This window comes from Rhinatrema bivittatum, chromosome 6 (genome assembly GCF_901001135.1).
Source record: "Rhinatrema bivittatum chromosome 6, aRhiBiv1.1, whole genome shotgun sequence".
NCBI lineage: Eukaryota > Metazoa > Chordata > Amphibia > Gymnophiona > Rhinatrematidae > Rhinatrema > Rhinatrema bivittatum.
Window position 1 is genome coordinate 36243059 of NC_042620.1, and position 23892 is coordinate 36266950.

The following is a 23892-nucleotide window of genomic DNA, read 5'->3' on the forward strand; positions in this document are numbered from 1 at the left end:
CAAACCCAGGCTCCCATTCTCAACCACACATACACACATTCGAGCTCCCATTCACCCACATATCAAGCTTCCATTCTCACCCACATACACACCAGGCTCCAGTTTTTCACCCAAACACACTCCCATTCTCATCCACACATACACATTCAGCACGTGCACAGCTTCCGCTTTCTCCCCCAGAGCAGGAAGATCAGCTGCCTCTCCTGCTGCCACCGGCCTCCCTGCTATCTTCGGGCGTCGGGCCGTACTGCCCGCCGAACTTCCTGTCGGGGGGGGGGGGAGCGGAAGCGCAGCGCACAACGTCCGCTTCCTCCTCCCTCCCCCCCCCCCCCAAGCAGGAATATCGGCCCGACGCCCGAAGATAGCAGGAGGCCGGTGGCAGCAGGAGAGGCAGCTGATCTTCCTGCCCACCCAGGCCCACCCGTGGATACGCCACTGTGCTGGAGGTCCCAGTGGGGCCCACAGCCTGGAGAAAAAAAAAGGGGGGGGATAAACAGGGGAAATCCCATCTTTTGTGCCCTCAGGGACCAGGAGGGGTTTTCCCCCTGTGTGGCGAGGAGCTGAGAAGACAGAACTCTTGTTTCACAGAGCGTGGGGGTTTGTCTTCCCCTGCCTGCCCACCCTAGAAGGAAGCCCCCTTCTTGGCGGGAGTAGGAGGGAGCCTGCCTGCCTGTTTTTCTGCTGCTGTGAGAAGGGAACTTGTATTTCCTCGTTCTGAGGGGAGGATTTGTTTTGGCCTTCACCTTCCTTCCCCCGTCTTGTGAGGCACAATCTTTCCCTTTTCATCCCCTGGGAAAAGGACACTGATACAAGTTTGGGGACGGATAAATGTACTTGGACTTCTCTCTCCTTTCTTTCTGGTGATGATTTTTGCCTTCCTGCATGGATTTTCTTCTTTAAGTTGCAGTAAATATTTTTCTGCGGAACACCTCTCCCAGTCCGTTGCCTGATTTTTGGTCCCTTCTGCATGAGCCCCTGACTGAGGAGAGCTTTCTGCTGTGAGCATTTGAGAAGCGGCTGTGAAAGGGCCCTGGAGGCTGAACCCTGCCTAACTCCGTGCAGAGATATTTTGAGAAAAGTGAAAGATCCGGGACAGACCCTGGGCCTGTATTAGGGACCTGAGACCAGGAGGGGGTTACATACATGTGTGATGTTTATATGAGCATGAGGTGATGTATTCAGCAGGGTTGCTAATTACTTCTTTTTTTGAATTTAGGACAGGTTTGATCCTGTCCTGGCTTTATCCCACCTCATACGTGGACCTGTAGTCCTGTGTGATTCCAGAAATTGGACCTACAAATCAATGCATGTAATGAGGTATAAACCGGGACTGGATTCAGCCTGGCCCCATCAAATGGAGCCAGTTGGTAACCCTGGTGTTCAGTTTCCAGCAGCAAGGGTGACCCCCCCCCCCCCCCCCCTTCCGCTGATGTTCAAACGTCAAAGGTGGCCTTGGATGAGACCTCACTTCCAGCCTTCAGCCATCAACGGTGAGCAAGGATATTCAAGTAATTGTCCCAGGGGCAACAGAACAAGGGTTTATACAAGATGCCCTCGAGGAAGCATCATTGTGAGGCATGCACTGAGCTGGCCATTGGCACCAGGCATCTCGCTGCTTCGTGCCAGACAAACAAAGACATTCAGGCCGGAGCAGCCGGAAAGAGAAAGGAATTTCATACTCACGGTTTCTGCAGTTGAATCCCCCAAAACCAAACGGGCACCTGTGAAGCCAGAAAACCCAACAGAGCCCTGTAAACATCCATGCACTGACCCGGGCAGCCAACACACAACACTACCTGAACGACGATTTACTTAAAAAAAGAAGGATCCATGCATTCTGCTTACTTTACGCAGGTTCCGTTCTCCCGTTTATAACCGTCTTCACAAGCTACAAAGGAAGAGAAAACGAGGCGCCCATGAGCACATGGAAAGGTGATGACGAGCGGACGGGTAGGCTGGTGAGTGGGAATAGCAGCTGCAGGGACTCGGCACCACCGAAAGTGGCGTGAGGTCCACCAAATACAAGCTGGGATGGGAGGGTGGGGAGAGTTTAGAACCTGGACAGGGGGACAGGAAGCCCGGGCTGGCTGGGATTGGGAGGCGAGCTGCAAAGTGTGTCACAACAGGACGTTTGCCACGTGGAGGTCAGGGAGGAGAGGTCAAGGTGTGTGGGAGGAGGGGGAGTGCTGGATGATGGACTTTATAATCTAGGAGTCCTGTCCGGAAATGTCCATAGGGTTATGGAGCTTTAGTCTGGATCCTTCTAAATTCCAAACAATAATTTTTTAACCCAATATTTATGATATGACCCCAGTTTTTCCTCACCAGTGTACCCAGGATGACTGTACCAGATGATTCAGGTTTCTTAACTGGTGAGGTTAGGAAAAAAGAAAAAAAAAGCTCCTGTAAGGCTGAACATATCGATAGTGCAAGTGAGGCAGCAGAGGCGACCCCTGTAGCACAGCGCACTACCTGTGTCTTCTGGGGTCTAAATGCATGATCTCCGTGACGCAAGCAAACCTCACTGGCACAGCGCTGCCACCAGGCTATGGGGCAAACGGTGACTGAATTACAGTGAAACCAGAGGGTTACTGCACCATCCTAAAAGGTAGGAGGGCCTGTTAGCTAATGGCTTCAGAAGGCCTCAGGGGGACTCATGATTTGCCCTCCAAGTTCTATTCAAGAGCACTCCCCCTCCCCCAGCCAGCCATCTAGTAGCCTCCTGTGGTTGGGCCTCTCCAGTTCCCCCAATGTCTCTCTTTGGCTATATACCTGACTGAGGTGGACAGGCTGTGGTCCAACCACGTCTCTTATGTGTGTCTGCTGCCCTGTTCCCCTGGGCACCTGGTTGGGTCGATGACCAATCTGAATCTCCTGCAACACCTTGACAGTTCCTCTAGTCTAGGATGTGCACTGGCTGACTAACCGGGCTTCTCACACTATGTCAGGAAGTCCTATAAAAATCCTGGCCCCAAGGTCAGCACAAGGGAATGAGCGGGACAGAACTGGGGGAGATAAGACCATAAGTGCTGGGTCAGACCAGCGATCCAGCGAGCCCAGCATCCTGTCTCCTGACAGGGACCCATCTGGATTACTGTCTGCTGGGGGAGGGGCCTTTTAGGGGCATTTTCAGGAAACGGACTCTTTACTTTGTCATCTTCCCCAAGTTAAAAAATGTGCTGCCTTCTGGCATTTTTGGAGTGGCAGGAGAAGAGGTTCCAGGCCGGAACAAGATCAGTTGTCAATGTCACCATGGGTGTCTCGTGGGGGGCGGGGGGAGGGGGCAAGGAGAAGCTGGTAACAGGAGGCACCCAAAGGCAGAGCACTGACAAGCTCGATCCTGCTTCCAAGGCCACAAAGCAGGCTGACAGGTTTACACATCAGCGCTGAAAGCAATGTCGCCTCTCATCCTAATGAACAAAGTTTTATCTCTTTCCGCTTCCACATACGGTTCAAGCTCCTCTCTCTCACCTACAAATGCCTTCACTCTGCAGCACCTCACTATCTCTTCTCTCATCTCTCTCTACACCGCCACGTGCACTCCGCTCGTCGGATAATTCACACCTATCTGTGCCCTTCTTCTCTACTGCCGATTCCCGACTCCGTGCTTTCCACTTGGCTGCGCCGGGTGCTTGGAATAGTCTTCCTGAGCTGGTGCGTCATGCTCCCTCTCTCGCCGTGTTTAAATCCCATCTAAAGATCCACCTTTTTCAGGCTGCTTTTACTGTAAATCTTGGGCCTGATTGTCTGCTTTCAGTCTTGTTAACTAACTCTTTTCTTTTTAACCAAGCCTCTTGTCCTGTATGTTTGTCTTATTAGATTGTAAGCTCTATTGAGCAGGGACTGTCTTTTTCTGTGTTTGTACAGCGCTGCGTATGTCGTGTAGCGCTGTAGAAGAGTTAAGTAGTAGCAGTGGTAGTAAATGCTTCCCCCTACTTTATTTCCATAACGGAAATCACAGATCTCGAAGGTGGCTTATGGGGACCAGTGGAGTGGGGATTAAAACTGGTGGGGATGGGGCTAGTGGGTCTCATTGAGGGCCCCTCTATCTCTATCCTTATCATCCAGGCACTGGGGGCAGACCCAGAATCCTATCCTAAGAGCTTAAATACATTAAAATCTCTCTCAAGCTATTCTTCAATCCCTCATAAGGTTGCAAAGTGTCCCTCATTTAAGTTAAAAAAAAACAAACCCCAAACCGGTACTGCTTTTTCATTTTCTCTCTTGAGCAAGTTTCCTTCCTCCAGATAAGCCATCTCTCTCTCTCTTTTTCTGCCCTGAACCAAATTCTTGGCAGCTTTGGCAATGTACTTACTATGCTCAGGGAGGAGGCAGGAAGTAGTCTCCCCACCACCCCCAATTACCATAACTGACCACTAGAGGGCACTGTTAACACACACATAGCACAGTGCAGTGGCTGAGAGCTACCTCGGGGGCAGCATCTCACCAGTTGGCAGGCAGCTGGGCACAGTTTTTAATTTCCGAATTGACTGCGAAAATGTTTACGCAGACGACTGAGTAAATAAGAGCCCTGGGGCGAGTGCCATGCTGTAACTCACCTGCTCTTCCAAGATAGTCTAGGAATTGGACTCTTGAATTATTTCATTCAAACTTCAAAATGTTTAATCGTGCAGCTGGGCCACAATCTGGGCGAGGATGCGCAGTCGCGGGGTCGAAATTTATAGAACGCATCAGGCCCAGGGTTCCTAATTGCGCCACTGGGATGTACACAAGGAGAGCCAGTGGCAGAAAACTGCACAGGAATTCGAATTAGGTGCTGTTACTACCTTCAGAGTTTAAGCACAGGAAGGCACAGCCGTGGCACTCTTAACCCCACCCCTCCCCCCTTCCGGTTTCCCTGGCGGGCAAAGCCAGGTCAAGCAAGAAGGGTGTGGCGTCAAGCGGAGAGACGGCACAAGGCTGGCGATCGCTGCGGGTCATGGGGGCCGAGGGCACCGGCGGTGATCTCAATCCCAGCACCAAGGCTTCCCGGCAAAAGAAAGCAAAATCAGAGCAGCGTGGATGGAAAAGGCAGGTACCTCGGCAGGAGCGGTCCAGCTTGCTGTACTTGAAGTAGCCCGGTTTACACTGGCACTGGGCGACGCCGTGAGCATCGCCGCACTCCGAGGTTTCACTGTCGCACTCTGGATACCTCAGGCTGCACAGGCTGCCGGCTGGGAACAGATCATGGAAGAAAGACAGGAGACATAAATATACATAGATGTACAGTTTGGGTGTCGGCTCCCCCCCCGAATCTGCTCTCAGGCTCCCGGGGGCGCAGCGCTGCAAGGCCCACAGCCAGGCTGGATGAAGGTGAACGAGCAGAATCCATCAGGGGAGCTGCAGCGGCTCAGCGCGTGGCATCCGTGCACACACACACACGCCTTCCATCTTCATCGGCAAAGCCTTCTAGAGCAAGGAAATACCCACCGTGCCTGAACGTAATTCTACTTGCACTGAGGTTCTGAACCCCCCAAGGTCCAATTCCATCTGCGTTCATTTTATGGCCAGGAAACCCCTTCCCACTGCCCCACCCCCCAATACTGACGAGCAAGAGACCACCTCAACGTCCAGAGCTTCCAAACAGACCCTAAGAAATGCTCTTCTTCTTACTTCTAAGGAGACAGACACATGGAGGTGGATTTTGAACCTGCTAACTAGAGGAGGCAGCTGATTAAATCTCACTGGTTGAAAAAAACGACCCCTCTCCCCCCCCCAGCTAAATCTGCAAGGTGCAGACATTTAACTGACTAATTAATGGGCATGGCCTGAGGCCTGGTTTGGCCAAAGGACAGAAGTTAACAGGTTAAGCGATAGCCGGTTAGGCCTGCACGAAAAATAGCACAACAGGCCTAAATCTAAAACTGACCCCATTACTGCTTGTACACAGACAGACAGGCTCCTGTACCCCAGGAAATATGGAAAAACACAGGCCTTGGGTCACAGCACTGCACGATAAATGCGTACATTTAAAAACGAATACATAAAAGCAGAAAACATACAGAAAAAATCCAGAGCCCAAATTACCGCACAATGGACTTATTTAAAGAAGAAGCAGATGAGTGTTTCCTGCTTTCATGCTTTGGCTTTGATAGAAGTGGCTAAGGGGCTGTAACCTTTAACCCTTGCCTGCATTTCACCACTGCCACGGTGCCGGTACTCACATACAGTATTCGTCGGGGGGGGGGGGGTAATGTGTGTCTGAGGGACTACAGGGGGAAATCAAGCAAGTGGAGGAATAAGGTGCCGGTACTCAGTGCCAGCAAGTATCCCCTGAAGGGGCATTTACACCAAGGAAAGCAGACTATAAGTCCACGTCCACAGTGAGGTAAAACAGAACTGGATCAGCCGGTCCAGAAGAAATGGAGCCAGACGGCAACCGTACCCTAAAAGCCCCCACTGGCACATCACCAGGACAGAGACGGGAAGGGGAGAAAGATGGAGTAGCACAGGGAGGAAAGCTTGAGCATCCACGCAGAAGATGGGAGCAAGAACCCAAGCAGACCTGAGGGAAGGTTGAGATAACGGACCGGAGAAGAGAAATCTCAGAGAGAGTGGAAGTGAGGCTTGAGTGCTTTCCTGGTGCACGTGAGAGTGGCCAAAATCGCTGTGCCAGTGGTGTTGCCACTTTCCCGCACGACTGCCTGCACAGCGATATCTGCCTCTCTCACGTGCACCAGGAAAACCAGGCATTAACGTCTCTCTCTCTCTTCCCCCTCTCCAAAACAAAACAAAAAAATTCTTGTTAATCTCAGAGTGAGTAAAAAGCAGGCATTTCCACATGTTTAGCTCTGACAGATCTGTAACCAGGCTAGCTTGGTGGTTAGGGAAAATTCAGATACAGAGCAGACCCTAACAGTGACCCCCCATGTGGTACAGCCCTGGTACGGAACCGTCTGCTCCGAACACACCACCTGCTCGTCACTTTGTGACTTTATCTACGTTTCCCATTTGCGGCAAAAACCGCCAGACTCACACGCGCGCTCGGCTGTAGATGGCTCTCTACCAGGGACCCATCCTAGAAATGTGCAAACCAAACGCTTTCTGGCTGTTCACGTGTAAAGACCCACAGAACCTTTTCTTCCTAAATTCCTTCCTTTACCCTGCCACCAGCTTAGCAGCTTTGAAAACGGACCTGGAGATGGATCTAGCTGTTCCCGGAATGGCAAAAGAAAAGGGATTAGGAAGGGAAAAAAAAAAAAGATGGAAGTTTTGTATGCTCATTATCTTTCTGTCAAATTAGCTTCGCCCACCGCTTGCACAGATAGACTAAGGTAGGAACAGGCTCCAGGGTCCGCATGCTAGGTTTACCGGTACTCTGCTGTTTCCCCCCCCCCCCCCCCCGCCCCCACACATTACATGAAGTTATTGTTATTTCACTAGCATGGGATTTACATGGGACGACGCACATTTTAGTGCACAAAATGCCTTGGTGCATCGGGGGTGAAGTTTGCATGCAAAGAAAATGTGCGCGCAACTACAGGCAAAACAGTGCACTCCGCTGAATGCACCTTATTACATCAGCCTTTCTGTCAGTAGCAGGGTAGGCATGCAAGCGGCCAGCCCAGGAGTCCTCCTGGGCTCGCCTATGATTCTTGGCAGTGTAACGTACCTAGCCCATAAACAGCAGCCCAAGATCCCGGGAAAACAGGCCGGCAGATAAAGCATTTCTTCCCCAGCTATGAAGCGCCCTTTGGGTTTGCACAGCGAGCTCTCTAAAGCCTTTATTTTAGGAGGGCTGCAGGATCCTGTGCCAGGAGCTGTCCCTGGATCTCTTTGATATCGTACAGGCCCGCTCTTAGGGTAAGTTCCTGGGCTTTGATCTGGTGCAGAGTCACATCCTGAGCTGCCAGAGATGAAAGGACAGCATGGAAAAAAACGCTGGCCCCCATCTTACATTAACTCCTGCAGCCAAAGTGACGTTTTCCTGAAGAAGCAGGTTTCCCACGCACGATAGATGCTCCAATTCATTTACGCCTCATATTCGTTAAGAAAAACGAATACCAGCAACGGACACGGAATCCGGCCGATAGATGTTGGGAGGGTCTCACACTCCCTGCGGCGCTCTGCAGTCACAGCCTGGTAGTCCAGTTGGGGACTTAGTCTGAAGCCTTCTGGATCCCCCACAGAGGCTTCTGCACTCGAGCTAAAGGAGCTACTCCCTCACCAAAGCTTATAGGCAAATCCCATCTACTTTATTCTGGCAGTTCCCTTCTGGGTCCCCCCCCCCCACCCCCCACTTTTCCCAATCACAGAAGCATCTGATACAAAAGGGGCTGTTAAATATGAGGAAATGCGTAGTTACCGAGTAGGTGGTTGCATTTGACTAGCATATCAACAGAGGTGGAAGCAGCCAACACAGAATACAAGCATGCTAGGGAGAAGTACAGAGAGCAATGACAATACCAGAGGAGGGGATAGGTAGAGAAATGAAATGGATGGTTTCTAGGTATGGCTTTAGGCATGGAGATACCTATGCCCAATCTACCCAGAATGGGAGAGATCCGTAAAAAAAAGCGGAGACAACAAAGCTGACTTGGATGAAGTGGCAATACAGTTCCTAGTGAGAGGTGGCACAATGGGTGGCAGGGCTTTGGTGAAATCTCAGGTGTAACTGGGGGAGATGGCAGGTCATCTACCATGGGTGGCAGGACAGTTCGGCGGCACTCCCCCACTAAACGGCAAAAAAAAAAAAAGGATAGGGCGTGACCTTTCGCAGGTGGCCAGGCTCATAGGGCTGACCACTAACAGATGTCAGCTTTTGCGCTCAGGACGATGGTGAGAGTAAGTAAGGGTGAGGACCGAAGCTCGCGTGAAGCAGGTATGGGCAAGCGAGCCAACCAGGTGGCTGGAATGGTCCCTTATTTTCCGACATTTATTACGTTCTCATGTTACTCTACCTTGGTAGAAGAACTGAACCTGCTTCATGAACTGGCAGCTCTCGGAGCTATGGGTGGCAACTTTACAAGCCTTAATGAAGCTCTTCACGCTGTTTATGACGTCATAGGTAGTCACATTGGACTCCGTGGAGAACAGGTTCTGTACAGAAACGATGATGTATTTGGCCTCCCTGTAAACATAAAATAAAGAGCAATTTGTCTTCAAAGCCCTTGATTCAGTGCTGTAAGATTAAAAAAAGTTAAAGTCTGCAGCTTACTTTGTCTCTGTGACTGCTGATCTGTAATAGCCGTCCAACATCAGCAGAGATGCATTCAACTGTAGAAAAATAATTGCAACCTCATCAATCTTTATGGAGGAAAGCGAGTCCAAGTTCTAGTACCCATCCCTGTCCAATAAGATCAAATCAATTACTTTTTACTTAAGAACATAACTATAAAATGTGCCATGCTGGGTCAGACCAAGGTCCATTGAGCCCAGCATCCTGTCTCCAACAGTGGCCAGTCCAGGACAGAAGTATCCGGTAGATGTAATTCTTGTTACTCCCAGGGGTAGCAGTGGCGCTTTTTGGTCTACCTGGCTAATAATATGTTATGGAGTTTTCCTCCAGGAACTTGTTCAAATCTCTTTTAAACCCCGCTATGCTCATCGCCTTGTCACGTTCTCTGGCAACAGATTCTACAACCTGATAACGTGCTGAGTGGAAAAGTATTTTCTACAAATTTGTTTTGAATCTGCCACTTGTTAGTTTCATGGATTGTCCCCTTATTTTAATATTATTGGAAAGGGTAAATAACCAAGCTTTATTTACCCGTTCCACCCCACTCATGATTTTAAAAACTTCCATCTTGTACCCCTCTCAATCGTCTTTTTTCGTGGATGGCGACTCCTCATATGTATTTCAAAGCCAATCGAAGTATATCCATCACTTATCTGCTGCCACGATTATCCCACAGAGGCTGATGAGGACAGAGGGATCCAGCTGCTGATTTTTGCCCCGCATTACTCGTACTAAACATGTTGCAAGAACAATTCAGACGGGCAGGTAGGTATCACCTTGGCTCACAGCTGCTCCAGCTTGTGGAGAGGGAGCCGGGATGCATAGCCAGGACTGGGTCTCGAGCTCTACCTATGCAGTCAGCCAGAGCAGTAGTCTGCCCCCCTAGTGGATGAGGAGGTGGAGAGCAGGAAGCTGGTGCAGAAGTAAAGGCAGGCTAAACAGTTATTCCCTACCTGTTCTTTGAAGACCGTCGAGCCAGTCTGGTTTTCGAGCTATCCAGAATGAATATGCATGAGACAGGATCGGACTACAATGAAGGCAGCACATGCAAATACATCTCATGCATGCTCACTGTGCATATCCCCAAAAAAACAGATGGCCGAGTGGTTCTCAAGGGCTAGGTTGAGAACCATTGGGCGAGCCTACCCTGGCAGGATAAGTAACTGGATTACTGCATAAGCACCAGGGAGCTGGGAATCAGGTATCCAGCTGGATCCCCAGGAAGTCCAGCTATCTAAATGTAAGGCTTTTTTAGATTCCTAGCATGGTTTCTTGGTTGTATAAATGCAAGTTAAAAGACAGGGGAGCTGAGTCGGGACCCGCCCTGACTAGCCAACCATTTGGCTGCTCCTCTTTGCCACCTGCTCTTCCTGGGCCTCCAGAAGTTGTTAAAAGCAGGGTATCCGGCTTTCCTGCTCAATTTGTTTCCTCTACAGCCTTGAAGAGGGCTTTCTACTGCATCTGGGTTTGTGTTCACTAATGGGCCGATACAGTAAACACATGAAAGCAAAAAACAGCTTTCCAGTTCTGTGAAGGGAATTGCATTAGAACTATTTTCATACAATTTTTCATGATAGGACTTAAAGAGAAAATTTAGAACAAGAGGCAAAACTGAAAAAAAATACACTGGCGGTTTGCAAACCCCCGTGATTCTTCCAAACAGGTGAAATGGCAAAGGTGAAAGGGCCAGTCCCCGTGTGCTGCAACATGGGGAGGGGGGGGAGGGAGAGAATCTGGGTTTGGATCTCCCCCCCCCCATCCATCCATCCATCTGAATGGTTTAGCCCGGGCCACAAAAAGCCGCAGTGCCGAGAGTGCTTCCGTCTTACGATCTCCACGTGCTTTGTAACGTGTGATATTTTTTGTTCCTTTGATGTGCCCCCTTAACCCCACCCTGCCCTTTCACTGGAGTCACATCAAAGAAAACTGCTTGAAACGTTTTACAAAGAAAGAGGAAGCCAGGATCCGCCTGCTTATCTGCCCCGCTCACGGCAGGGAAGGCATCCGGAAAGTTCTTGCCCATCGGGGGCGCTGGTCAGCAGCTTACCATCTGGATTATTCCTCCTTCGATCTGCCGGAGCCCTGAATATTTTCCACTGGTGGCGTTCAGGAGGTCCCTGGACATGGTGACCTGGCCCATAAACGTTCTTACTGAAAACGAGAAGAGGAAGCCGTTACCTTCAAAAGCAGCACCTTGTGAGGGGGTAACTGGGCCGGAGGTGTGACGGGCGGGGGGGGGGTGGGGGCTGACGGCTCTTCCGGGTAAAAGCAGAATGGGGGGGGGGGGGGCGCCAAGCGAGCCCCATGCAACGCGAGAACTTTAAAAAGGAAAAGCGACGCGCCAGCTGGGTAGAGAAACTTCTCTATCGGGCCCGGTGGTTTACGTAACAATGAAATGATCGACAGCGAAAACAATTCTGTGACTGTAGAGATTCTAGCGGAAGCAAACTTTTACCTGAAGGGATGATCCACTTACTGGATGGGAGGAAACAGAATAGCTGGTGTGAGTTTGCAGCTCACCCGCATGGGCGTTATTTTCGAAAGGACTTACACATGTAAATGTAACGACTATCGCAGCAATTTTCAAAAGCCATTTTATCCGAGAAAAGTGCACTTACATGTGTAAATCCTATGGACAATTCAATGGCACGTATTGTAGCAATTTTCAAAAGCCCACTTACACGTGTAAAACCCATTTTTATGTGTGTAAAAATGCTATTGAAAATGAACGCCTTAAAACCTCTGCCACCATTTTAAGGCATGGAGTTTTTAGTTGACCCTCCCAGCATGACTGGTTTGCTCGTCCCTTTTGGTTATTTTGCTTAGAGAAGGACTCTGGGATCTCTACGACTGAGACCTGGGTAAAGGGGACAGAGGGCCTTCCTCTAATTTTCAACCATGAGTTCTGAAACCCTTTTCCTTCTTGGGAGGGGGACGTTTTAGCCACCTTTCCTGCTTCCATTTTGGGTTATCCTTTTTTCTTTAAGAACAGTTTGAGCTTTCCTGGGGTACTCAGGTGAAGAGCGCCGAGGGACCATAAGTGCCTGCGGGGGAGGTATGACTCCACGGTCATTCCCAGAGAAGAATGGAGAGGAAGACCAGTGGGCACCACTCAGGTGCATCTGCTGTCATCTCAAACAAGATCTTAGGGCAGAGAGAGAGGAGCCATCATGTACCATTCAGGTGTGATGGAAGGAGGGTGAGGAACCTGAAGGAACCCCACTATAGGTAAGGATACTGGGACTTGAAATATTTAGCATAACATGGGCTGGGATCCTTTTCAACCATTGGCCCTCACTAATTAGGATGAAGGAGGAACCAAAATCATCAACTGGCATGGAGTGAGAACTAAGGCCTGGATTTTCTAAAATCGCAGGCCATAGTTCCGGGGGTGGCGAAGCCGGGGGCGGGCCTGCGAAAGCCGGCAGCGATCGCACCACCGCGGTGCCGTTGCTGCCGGCTTTCGCAAACCAACTGCGCCAGCGTGAAAGGTGGTGCTATTGGGCGCGTTACTGGCGGCGATAAGGGGGCCTTACATTTTCCCCGTCAGCGATGTCTTTGCCGCGTCCGCCCCGACTCCTCCCCTTCCGGTGCCGACTCCGCCCCGACTCTGTCCCGATCTGGCTATCGCGTGCGAAAGCTATAGAAAATGACCCCCTAAATTATGCCTTGGACTTTACTTGACTAATTTGCATAAAGTTACTGGAAGCAGAAGGTCACAAATTTTATTAAGAAAAACAAAGGTGAAAATATTTGGGACTTGTAATTATGATAAACTTCATCACATCAACATAAAGGGGCTTAACTAGCCTAAATGGCAGTTTCTGATCTCATACACCCTGGTATTCGCCAGTGTTGAGGCTGTAGGAGCATTTGAATTTACCTTTGATGGATAGGCTTTTGTTTGTAATAATTTTTTTTTGTAATTTTCTTTGCACGTAAAAATCACTTAAAAATTATAAGCTGTAAAGAACTGCTGCCAACTTCATCTTGTTATCAGTAAAAGTAATGTTGGAATCCACCACTGCTTTCAGCATGATTATTGCTGTAGTTTACCACTGAGCGCTTATCGGTGCTGGTTTCATGAACTTTCCACTCAGAAAACCCTCCCGCACACAGTGACTGAAAAACGTTGTTATAATTACTAAACAGCTTTTCTGAGATGTTCACTCTCACCAACGGTTATGAAAGAGAACTCCTTTTCCCTACCGAGTTTTTAAATTTTAATGAGGCCCAGAACCCATTTGGTTTAGTCTCCCGGAGCTAGGGAAGGGAAACAGGTGCCAATTAATGTTATTCCAAAAAAACATTTAGTTTACTTAAATGATTATTTAAAATATAAATTAAAATAAAATTACTGAAACCAGCTAATAAGTCATATTTTTTTTTTTACATTAAATAAGAACAGTTACAGTTTATGAATATGTTCAGCTTGCAGTTACAAAGAAAAACACTTCTGTTTTACAGAACCTTTTTAACAGGAGAAATAGTTTATCTTCTAATTATTGAGATCTCTTTTTTTTTTATGACATTAGATAAGTATCTTTCCCTGGGATTATCCCCTTAAATTAGTTAAAAATTATACACCCATGTGTTCAATTTCACTCAGGCCTGGGATTAAGTTAGTGCATGTTCACTTCTCTTTATCTTGAAAAAAAAACAATCTTTCTTTGCACTGGACGCCAGAGTTGTCTTCCTCATTCTGTTTTTTCCCTACTAACCTAACTTAAAACAACATAACAGGGAGGAAAAAAAACCTGACTACGCTCTGGCGCCCATCTTCCGCAAACTAGCCAAAGCAGCATCCTAGATTGTTTTGTGAAACTTGCTAGGTGTTAAATAAAATTAAAGCGTCCTTCTCTGGGTCCCAATATTAACATCAACCCCTTTTACTCTCGTTGCTTTTCTTTCTATTATATTAGAGACTTGGGTCAAAACTGTTTTTCTTTACTCATCCCGCTTTTTTATTTTAGATCTTCTTCTTCTTTATTATTTCTCGTGCCTCCGCTTCTCCTTCTCTCGGGTATCGTTCTCTCGCTGCTGCTGAGGATTCCCAATTCTGCCTGCTTACGGAAAAGGGGATTTTTCCACGCTGACAGTCTCAGGAACTCTTTCAAGGCAAATAGACGCTTCCATCCAACTTTCCTGTCCGGAGCCTTATTCAGTTAAGATTTAAACACTTGGTCCCAATTTTCTCCGTCACTTAAACAGGGAAGTTAACCAAACCTCTCTGTCAGCAGGGCTGGTGCTTCCATTAGGCAAGCTGGGTGGTCCCTAGGGTGCCAAAGTTTTGGGGGGGGTGGCAAAATCCTGCCAGCGCAAGGCATAGAGGGCACTGTGCTAGATCTAATACTGCTAAAAAAAAAAAGGGAGCACCGTGCCGGAGCCACTGCCACTGCTAGGAGGGAGGGCTGTGGTAGAGCCGCCACCAGTAGGTAAGACGGAAATGGGGTGAATGACCAAAGGTTCGCCGAGGGTGCCAAATACTCAGTATTCCACAGACAGTCAGGTTATTTTGTTTTATTTTTATACAGAGGGACTGTTGTACAAGTTATTAAAACTAAGCTCCCTTTGACATTGTTTCTCTCAAGTCACTTTCACTCAAAATCTGAAAAAAGGCAGAACATTAATTTCCCGCAAATCTGCCAAATATATTATCTAATGCTACTCTTACCTTTCAGGAACCAACTTTTTTTTTTTTAATTTTAATAGAGAACAACGATCATTTCTTTCATGCATATATATACAGGGTGGCCCATGGAAAAGTAGCCTCCAATGCACTGATATTGGCTACTTTTCCATAGGCCACCCTGTATATATAATTTTAAGCGAACTTAGGGAAAACTCTTTAAGCAACAAAAGCACGTTTCCCTAAAGATATAATACACTCTCTTTCTCTCAGCCCAGACCCTTACCTGCCACACTGTAACTGTTTCACTTACTGTGTGCTCTTTTGTTGCCTAACACAATACAGCACAAGACCTTTATTTATTTATTTATTTATTTATTTAAAACTTTTATATACCGACGTTCAAATGGATATCACATCGGTTTACATTATAACAGGGGTAACAATTAACATCAGTAGGAGGAAAATAATAGTTACATCTAACAAGGTAAATTCCAAGGAACGGGATGTCGAAAAAGAGAAGCAGAGTTTAGTGAGGGATAGAGTTAACGTTAAGAGAGAAAGAAAGAAAGCAACTATATTACATTACTGCCACATTATAATACGGTACAGTAGTAGAGTATTATATAACATTATCTGAAGGTATATTACATTATGTTACATTGTAAATTACAGACTTTAATACAGAGCTATGTTGACCAGGGATGCTACGATTAGGTGAATGTCTGTTTGAACAACCAGGTCTTCAACTTTTTTTTGAAGGTTGTTGTGCTCTGCTCTAGACGTAAGTCAGGGGGCATTGAGTTCCATAGAGATGGTCCTGCTATGGAAAAGGCTCTCTCTCGGGTGGAGGCGAGCTGTGAAAGTTTGTGGGAAGGGGTTGACAGAGTTCCTAAATAAATGGATCTGGTTGGTCTCTTGGGGGAGTGATATTGGAGTGAATCATTTAGCCAAATCATCTCTTTATTGTGTAGAGTTTTATGGATAATTGTTAGGCATTTATGTTGGATTCTGGCAGGGATTGGAAGCCAATGAAGTTCTTTGAGTATTGGAGTTATGTGGTCCGATCTGCGTGAGTTTGTGAGGATTCTAGCTGCTGCATTTTGTAGCATCTGCAGCGGTTTGATTGTGGTTGAAGGTAGACCCAAGAGTAGGGCGTTACAATAATCTAACTTTGTGAATATGGTGGCTTGGAGGACTGTTCGGAAGTCACTAAAGTGAAGGAGGGGTCTTAGTTTCTTCAGTATGTGAAGTTTAAAGAAGCAGTCCCTTGTTATATTAGAAATGTGTTTTTGGAGATTGAGGTGGTTGTCGAGGGTAACCCCTAGATCCCTGACATGAAGTGGAGAGGGGTTGGAGGTGACAGGGAGAGTGGGGATATGGCGGGAAGGTGAGATAAAAAGTAGTTCTGTTTTTGAGGTGTTTAGAGCAAGCCTGAGGTTAGTGAGGAGGCTGTTGATTGACTTGAGGCATGTATCCCAGGTTTTGAGGGCGTTAGTCACAGAGTCGGTGACAGGAATGAGGACCTGGACGTCATCTGCATAGACATAGTGTGTGAGTCCTAGGTCTGCAAGGAGTTGGCATAAGGGAAGGAGGTAAATATTGAAGAGGGTTGGGGAAAGGGAGGAGCCTTGAGGGACCCCATGGGATAGCTTAACAGGGTTTGATTCGTAGTTGCTGAATTTAACTTTAAAGTGGCGATCCGCCAGAAAGGAAGTGAACCAGTTCAGAGCTGGGCCTGAGATGCCGATGTCAGAGAGTCGGTCGATTAGTATATTGTGGCTAACAGTATCAAAGGCCGCAGAGATGTCTAACATGGCCAGGATACATGTTTGGCCTTTATCAAGGCTTTTTAGAATGGTGTCGGAAAGGGAGATTAGGAGGGTTTCAGTGTTAAAGAACTTTCGGAATACCTTTGTTTTTATTCACAGAGCAATGCAGCACCAATCCATTCCTTTAAAAAAAAGGAACAGTACGGTAGCAAAATCCAATATTTGTTATATTGTGTTGCAATCCACCACTGCTTTCAGCATGGATTATTGCTGTAGTTCACCACTGAGTGCTTATCAATGCTGTTTTCATGAACTTTACAATGAGATTTGAGTAAATGCAGCAAACCGGGCCTAGAGGAGTGATCTCCCCCTCCCCATTCGGAGAATTTTGGACATTCAGGTGAATTAACACCAATGGGAAGACTTGGTCTTCAAGGACTGCGTTTGAGGTGTGGCTCCTGAGGCCTTTATCCAGGACTTATCAGCCCCAAAGGTCACATGGAGGCGCTACATGGCCCAGTTGCAAAGATGCCAGTGAGGCAGGGGGTGGTGCGGACAGTTCAGAGCTGGCGGTAGGTACGGCTCTACTGGACATTAATTCATAGCGTCTTACCCAGACTGCATTCTGCTCCTTTCTTCAGCTGGTATCCGAGAGGACACCTACAGGTGAAAGAGCCCTGAGTATTCATGCACGTGGCTTGAGCTGGACAGGGATTAGAAAGGCATTCGTCCACATCTGACGAGAAACAAACCAACACACACAAAAAAAGGATTAGCAGCTGGATAAAAAGAGAGGGATCACCTGCAGTGCTGAGAGTTTGCTCTTTACGACCGTCGCCAGCCGTGCAGGAGCTATACAGAAAGTATACACCCAAGCTCCCTCTGAGAGACCATAACGGGGTTGATGTAACAAAACCCGCACTAAAATTGAAGTTAGATCTTAGCATGGGTTTTATTTCACACGTGCGCTAAAATGAATGATCCCCATAGGAAGCAGTAAGCTAATGATAGGGTAAATAGGCCACAAGTAAAAAAAACAAAACAAAACACGCTCAACAGCTTTATTTTTACTTCCTGGCCATGTTACCTGTCAATCCATCAAAACCCAAGCAAAAAAAAAAAATAATAATAATTCTGCTCCTAACTCCGCCAAGCATGCCGTACTTCTCGCCTCAAAACAATGTAGTCGAGTTTCCGGTCGGGTGCCTGGGTCCAGTGAATTCCCCTCCCAGCCCCCTCATCTTAAAGAAACTGAATCGGCCCAAGGGAATTCCCCACCAACTCTTTGCAATCCTTTAGTACCCATCGTAACCCCCGAAAGACAACCCCCCCCCCATACCCCAGAAGGCCCTGCCTCCTCCAACTGAAAGCCGATTTGTCCCTCCACTGTGAAATGTCAGTAAAAGGACCAATCCCCTTTCAGAATTCTGAAAGAACAGCCTTCTGAAAGGGGAGTGGCCAATTCACTGACAAATGGCAGTGGAGGGATCAATCATCAGATAGTGAAGGAGTGAATAAATTAATATCAAGTGCCCGACACTTGGAAGGACCAATTGGCTTTCAAGTTGAAGGAACAGCCTGTCGGAGAAGGTGGGGCCTTTCGAGGTATGTGAGGAGGAGGCGGGGGCTTGCATACCAGTGGTAGCCAGGGAGTATTCTAAGACTCCCATTCCGCTGAGCCATTCCAGCTTTTATAAGCACTGCCTGAAAAGGTTAAGAAAACGTTATGTATACTTCTGCACAGAGGCGTACTAAGGGGGGAGGGTGAGGGGGGCAGTCTGCCCCGGGTAATAACCAGGGGAGGAGTGCCATTGCTGCCAGCATATATGAAGGTCCCGTGTCGGCATGGAGAAGTAATGTGCTGGGAGGATTCCCAGTTCCCACCAACAAAAGTGAGGCCCTGCGGTTCCACCAGCATTTCCTCAGAGCCGGCGGCAGAAGAAGAGGTCCAAAATGTTTGTGAGAGAGCGAGAGAGTGAGTGCCTGTGTATGAGAGGGTGCCTGTGTGTGTGTGTGTGTGTGTGTGTCTGTGAGTGGCGGTGTGGGTTCCTGTTAGAAAGCTTGCCTGTTCCTGAGCATGTGTGCCTGTATATATGTGTGTGTGAAAGGGGTTAAAGTTTTGCGCTGTCCTCTAATCCACAACAATCTCAGGATGACTAGGAATCTAAATTTCCCAGGTACGGAGAGCGAGAGATTTTTTTTTATCCTTGTTAGTTTGGTAATTCTATTCATCTGTTTTGATATGTATAATTTTTTAGTATGGTTTTACTATTCTGATTGATTTATATTTCTTGATTGCATTGTTATGAGGAATAGTCATGTTCTGCTTTTCCATTATCGCACTGCAAACAAAATCTGGCTTGTTGTGGTTTCCAGTTCAGTTTTTGTCTGCATACATGTATGTGTGTGTGTGTGTGTGTATGTGTGTGTGTGAGTGAGAGAGAGAGAGGAAGCATATGTATGTGAGAAAGAGAGGAAGCATGTGTGTGTGTTTCACCCACACACACGCTTCCTCTATATCTCTTTCTCACACACACACACACACACACATGCTGCCTCTATCTCTCTTTCTCACACACACACACATGTATGCAGACATGTATGGGAACACGCATGCACACACACACACACGCTGCCTCTCTCTCACCAAGCATATATGTTTGTGTGTGTGTGTGTGAGACAGAGGACAAATATTATGTATATGTGTGTGCAAGCGTGCCCCCAGTTTACGACAATCTTAGTATGACAGATATTGAGAGCAGGAGATTTTTTAAATCCTTATTTTTTAATTATTGGGTGTTATTTTATGTGTTTGCTGTTTTGAAATATTTTATTGATGTTTAGGAACTGTTTTGCCCTAGGTGCAAAATACTTTAGGTACGCCCCTGCTTCTTTAGGACCTCAGGTTTGCCTAAAGCAGCAAAATTAAAAAATGGAATGTCTCAAATCACTATACAACAGGGGGGGTCTTAAAATATTCTCCAATACAGACATGAATATTTAAAAAAGAAAAAACTCTAATAAAGATTTGATATGGAATGTGTTCCCCAACAATGTTTAATGCCATCTGACACTGTATTTTGTACTCCCGGTTTTAAAATTCAGCATTTACAGACGTATATACCCAGAGCAGGAGACTGCTACTTACCTGTACTGCAGTGCTTGCCTTGCCAGGAAGGTGCACATTCACACTGGTATGCGCCAGAGATGGGGTCCACCACACATGCGCCTTGGTGAAGACAAGGGTTCGGTGAGCAGGCAGGGACTGTGAAAGGGTGAACGGAAAAGGCGAAGCACAGATTATGTCCCAGACTCACTAGAACGCCGCCCTTTAACTGCTCTGCCTGCTGTACTGCTGCTTTATAGCGCGCATCTCGATGTACGACAGAAGCACCCTCAGCTAAGCCTTCTTCACTACTACTGCAATACTGTGCTGCCGAAGCCTTGAAACAGGACGTTCTCCTGAGCTCCACCTTTGCCTGATATGCCATGCAGCAATACGTCAATATATGATACAATTCAAAAAAATAAAGCAAATCTATAACCCTAAAAAAAAAAAAGTGCCACTTCAACCGTGGCCTCACTGAAACCGAAATATAACCGAGTGCACAGGAGTAAATTATCAGTAGAGCATCTTACCCAGCAGTCTGCACCCCTATGTTTTAGCTCACCCAAATCTAGCTGATATTCAAACACAAGGTGCCTGCTTACACACTACAAAATCACCAGATTTACATTGGGCTGCATGGGATATGAGCTACTGCTGGCTTACATTACCTTTCCCAATATAAACCCACAAAATGACCATAAAGGTAGAAGTATTTTAACAGAGAGAACGAATGAACCAATAAGGTTGTAAATATAAATTAAAGCAATTAATCAGGATCATGACTGAAGCTATGTTAAGCTAATTGAGTCTTACTTATTGCTATTATAGTTAGTAACAGTAGAGAAGGCAATCATTTATTTATTTATTTACTCATTCTTATTAACTGCTCACTCAGAGAATCCCTGGTCGGTGCGGTGTACAACAAATTTAAACAAATCAATATACAACTCAATAAAACACAACAAAAGTAATTCAAAAAAATTAAAACAAAAACTTTAAAATAAAATAACTTAAAATTACCTACACTGAGCCAAAGGATTAGTAAATATTGCTTACAAATCTAACATGGAAGGAGCCAAGATTTCACCTTTTTCTGAAAAAGAAGGTAATTTGGCTCCATCTGCAACGCCCTCCTTGCTGAGTTCCACAATTCAGGGCATTCTACTATTCAAATCATGAATCACATGGTCTTTCTGTTACTAGCTCCTCTGAACATACACCCAAGTGCAAAATAAAATAAATCCTGCTGAAGTGCTTTCTTATCTAAATTCAGTTTCTACATCTCCATCCTAAGAATGTCAATCCTTAATATTCTTCCCACAGGAAGACTCGATCCTGAGATTTTCTTCCAGCTTCCGCCAAATTATCTAAAGGTTTTCTGATGAGGATCACTGCCAATACGTAACTGTTATTCTGCTTCCAGTACATAAGCATATATATTTACTCATCACTCATAAATAACTAAAAAAAAAAAAAATCAAAGGATATAATATTGGAAGCAATGCCTCAGAAATAGATTTTTTTTTTTTACTTTTAATCTTGGTTTCAGCGGTCCGTGCACCAAACAAGGGAAACCAAGAGCACCAATTCAAATATAGACTGCTACTTCGATAGTGACAGTGTCAGGACACGTTTGAAGGCAACAGTAACTGTTAACTAACAGTCCATTCTCATGGAAATAATTTGAAGATAAACATTTTTTTGCAGGTACATACATTTATTGGTGTTCTCTAAACCCATAATAAATCTGACCAACTGCGTCCTAGAGCAGTGCTGCACAAACAGATCCTTGCGCCCTCCTAACCAGCTGGAGTTTCAGGATATCCCTAAGGAATATGCATGAGATGTACTTGCACAGATTAGAGGCAGTGCATGCAAACTCATGCATAATCCTTAGGGATATCCGGAAATTCCAGGGCCTGAGGATCAGCATGATTGTCCTTGAGTGCAGACTGCGAAACAGCTGCTATTTATTTATTTATTTACTTATTTATTTGCCATCCGAGGCAGCTCTGGGTATTGTAAAGGAGTTGCCCATTGAGGTGCCACAGATTGTCCGTGGGAACCTGAAACTTTACAGCAGTTTGCAAGCTGCTTCATGTGCAGGCTAAAAATCCTAGGCTACAATGCATGCACACTAAAGGCATCTCCCCCAACGGGGTTCTTCCATTCTGCGGCTACGAAAGAACTCCTCGGAAAACCTGACCCAGTGAGGAATCGATTCTGGCATGCCAGTACATTCACAACAGCAGAACTGTAATGCTAAATATTGAATACGCTAATGTCTGAAATCACAGTTGCACAAGCCCGGTCTGCTACATCATTTACCTGTTGTGAGTGATGATGTCATTGGAGTACCTGTGCCACTGGACTGAGCTACAACAGCTGCTTTCGTAGAAACTGTTGACACAGTAGAAAAAATTTCAGTAGTTGTATCTGGTACATTCTGATCTGTGACTTTAGTGCTTGTTGCAGTGTTGATTTCCACATCTGGAGTGGATATTCCAGTGACGTAGCTTATTTTTGTGGTGCTATCAACTTGACCACCAGTTGTTTTAAATACAGTAGAATAATCTGTCGTTGTTCCTAAACTCACAGGCCTAGAAGTCCTATGTGTACTGTGTGTGGTTCCCTTGATTGTTCCTCCATCAGTTGTAATTAAATCTATCAGTGTCGTTGCATGCAGTATGGTACTGGTAGACTTTTCTACAGTCAGAGGATCTTGTGTTCTTTGTGAAAAACTTGTTTCCATGGTTGATAAAAATGAAGTAGTTTTAACAAAATTGTCATTCCTTGGTGTTAAGGTTTCCATCACAGTGCCCTCTGTTATGTTTGAGAAAGGCAGATCTGAAGAAGAACTATCAAGCAGTTCTGTGGGACCTGGCCGAAAGAAAGACAGAACTGTGGATTCCACACTAGTATTGTCTCTTGTTTTATCTGGATCTCTGTGAGTCATATCTCCTGCTGTTGACCCACTATAAAATAGAGCTGTAGATGATTCCATTGTAACAGTTTGCTCTGGAAGTTCTGAAGTCACCAAGGAACCATTAGTCTGAAAACTGTCTACTGGCTGTACGGACAAAGATGGTGACAATGATGTGGCTGAGGAAAACAAAGGCAGTAAGGGCGATAGAGATAAGGATGTTGATGAAAAAGGGGACAAGGAAGAAGGTGTTGATGAAGAGAGTGGTAACTCTGAGAAAGATGGAGGCACCAGTGATGAAGGGAATGGCAACATTGATGAAGATGATGATACAGGTAACTCTGATGTTGATGATAATGATGGTAATGAGGAGGGCAACCAGGAGGATGAAGAAGATAACTCAGATGATGACGGTGACCAAGGAAGCAAAGATGAAGACTCTGATGGAGACGATGAAAATAACTCAGAAGAATTGAATGGGACTGATGAATCTGATGATGATGACGAGGACAGTGAAGACTGTGATGATGACTGTAGTGCATCTAGTGAACTGGATTCCGAGTTGCCTATAGAATTTAAGGTCGTGAAAGAATTTGTTGTATTTGCTGTAGGGCCTGAGATTTTATGAAATAATGAACTTGTTGATTCAGAAAAATCACTTGAAGAATCATTTTTTGAAGAAGAGTAAGTCAAAACTTTGGATGACCTTGTAATCAAAGGGTCTGCTGAAGAGACAGCGATATCAATGTCACTTTTTGAGATATTCCGTCCTCCAGTCCGCACTACAGCAAATGTCTGAGTTGACTCGGAAAAACTGGAAATATTATCGGACGTGACACTTTCCAGCATGCTGATGTTCATTATGGAGAGTAGAGTCCTATCTTCACCTCTGGCAAACGTAGTCGATATGTACATACTGTCAGTGTGGGAAGCAGATGCTCTTTTTTCTGTATCTCTTCTTTTAACTGACTGATGGCTGCTTCCGATGGCTGAAACAAGATAGGGGGGGAAAAAAGGAAAATGTAAAATACCATACGAAGTAAAACAATGGAATTTTTTTTTCAATAATATTTTCTTTGAATGTGTAAAATCCATGCGGAAGAATTGCTTTTTTGGGAATTTTTACATAGGTATGTGCAGTAATCCCTATTTAAATGCAATGCTTGTGATAGCTTTTCCACAGTAATTATCTAAGATGATAAAGAAAAAAAAAATACATATATATATACTAGCTGTACCCGGCCACACGTTGCCATGGCTCAGTCTGGTTTAATTTCACAG

At 46.1% G+C, this 23892-nt stretch overlaps 1 protein-coding gene across 1 annotated transcript in view; it reads right to left on the reverse strand.

The window, feature by feature from the left end:
• HEG1 (heart development protein with EGF like domains 1) overlaps positions 1-23892 on the reverse strand; it is a gene marked incomplete in the record, with an annotated part of 43788 nt that overhangs the window by 14133 nt on the left and 5763 nt on the right. The window contains 9 exon segments of the mRNA XM_029605251.1: positions 1684-1721; positions 1846-1888; positions 5040-5174; positions 8901-9070; positions 9158-9216; positions 11226-11329; positions 17193-17315; positions 19728-19844; positions 22017-23600. Coding sequence (XP_029461111.1) covers positions 1684-1721; positions 1846-1888; positions 5040-5174; positions 8901-9070; positions 9158-9216; positions 11226-11329; positions 17193-17315; positions 19728-19844; positions 22017-23526 — 2299 coding nt within the window.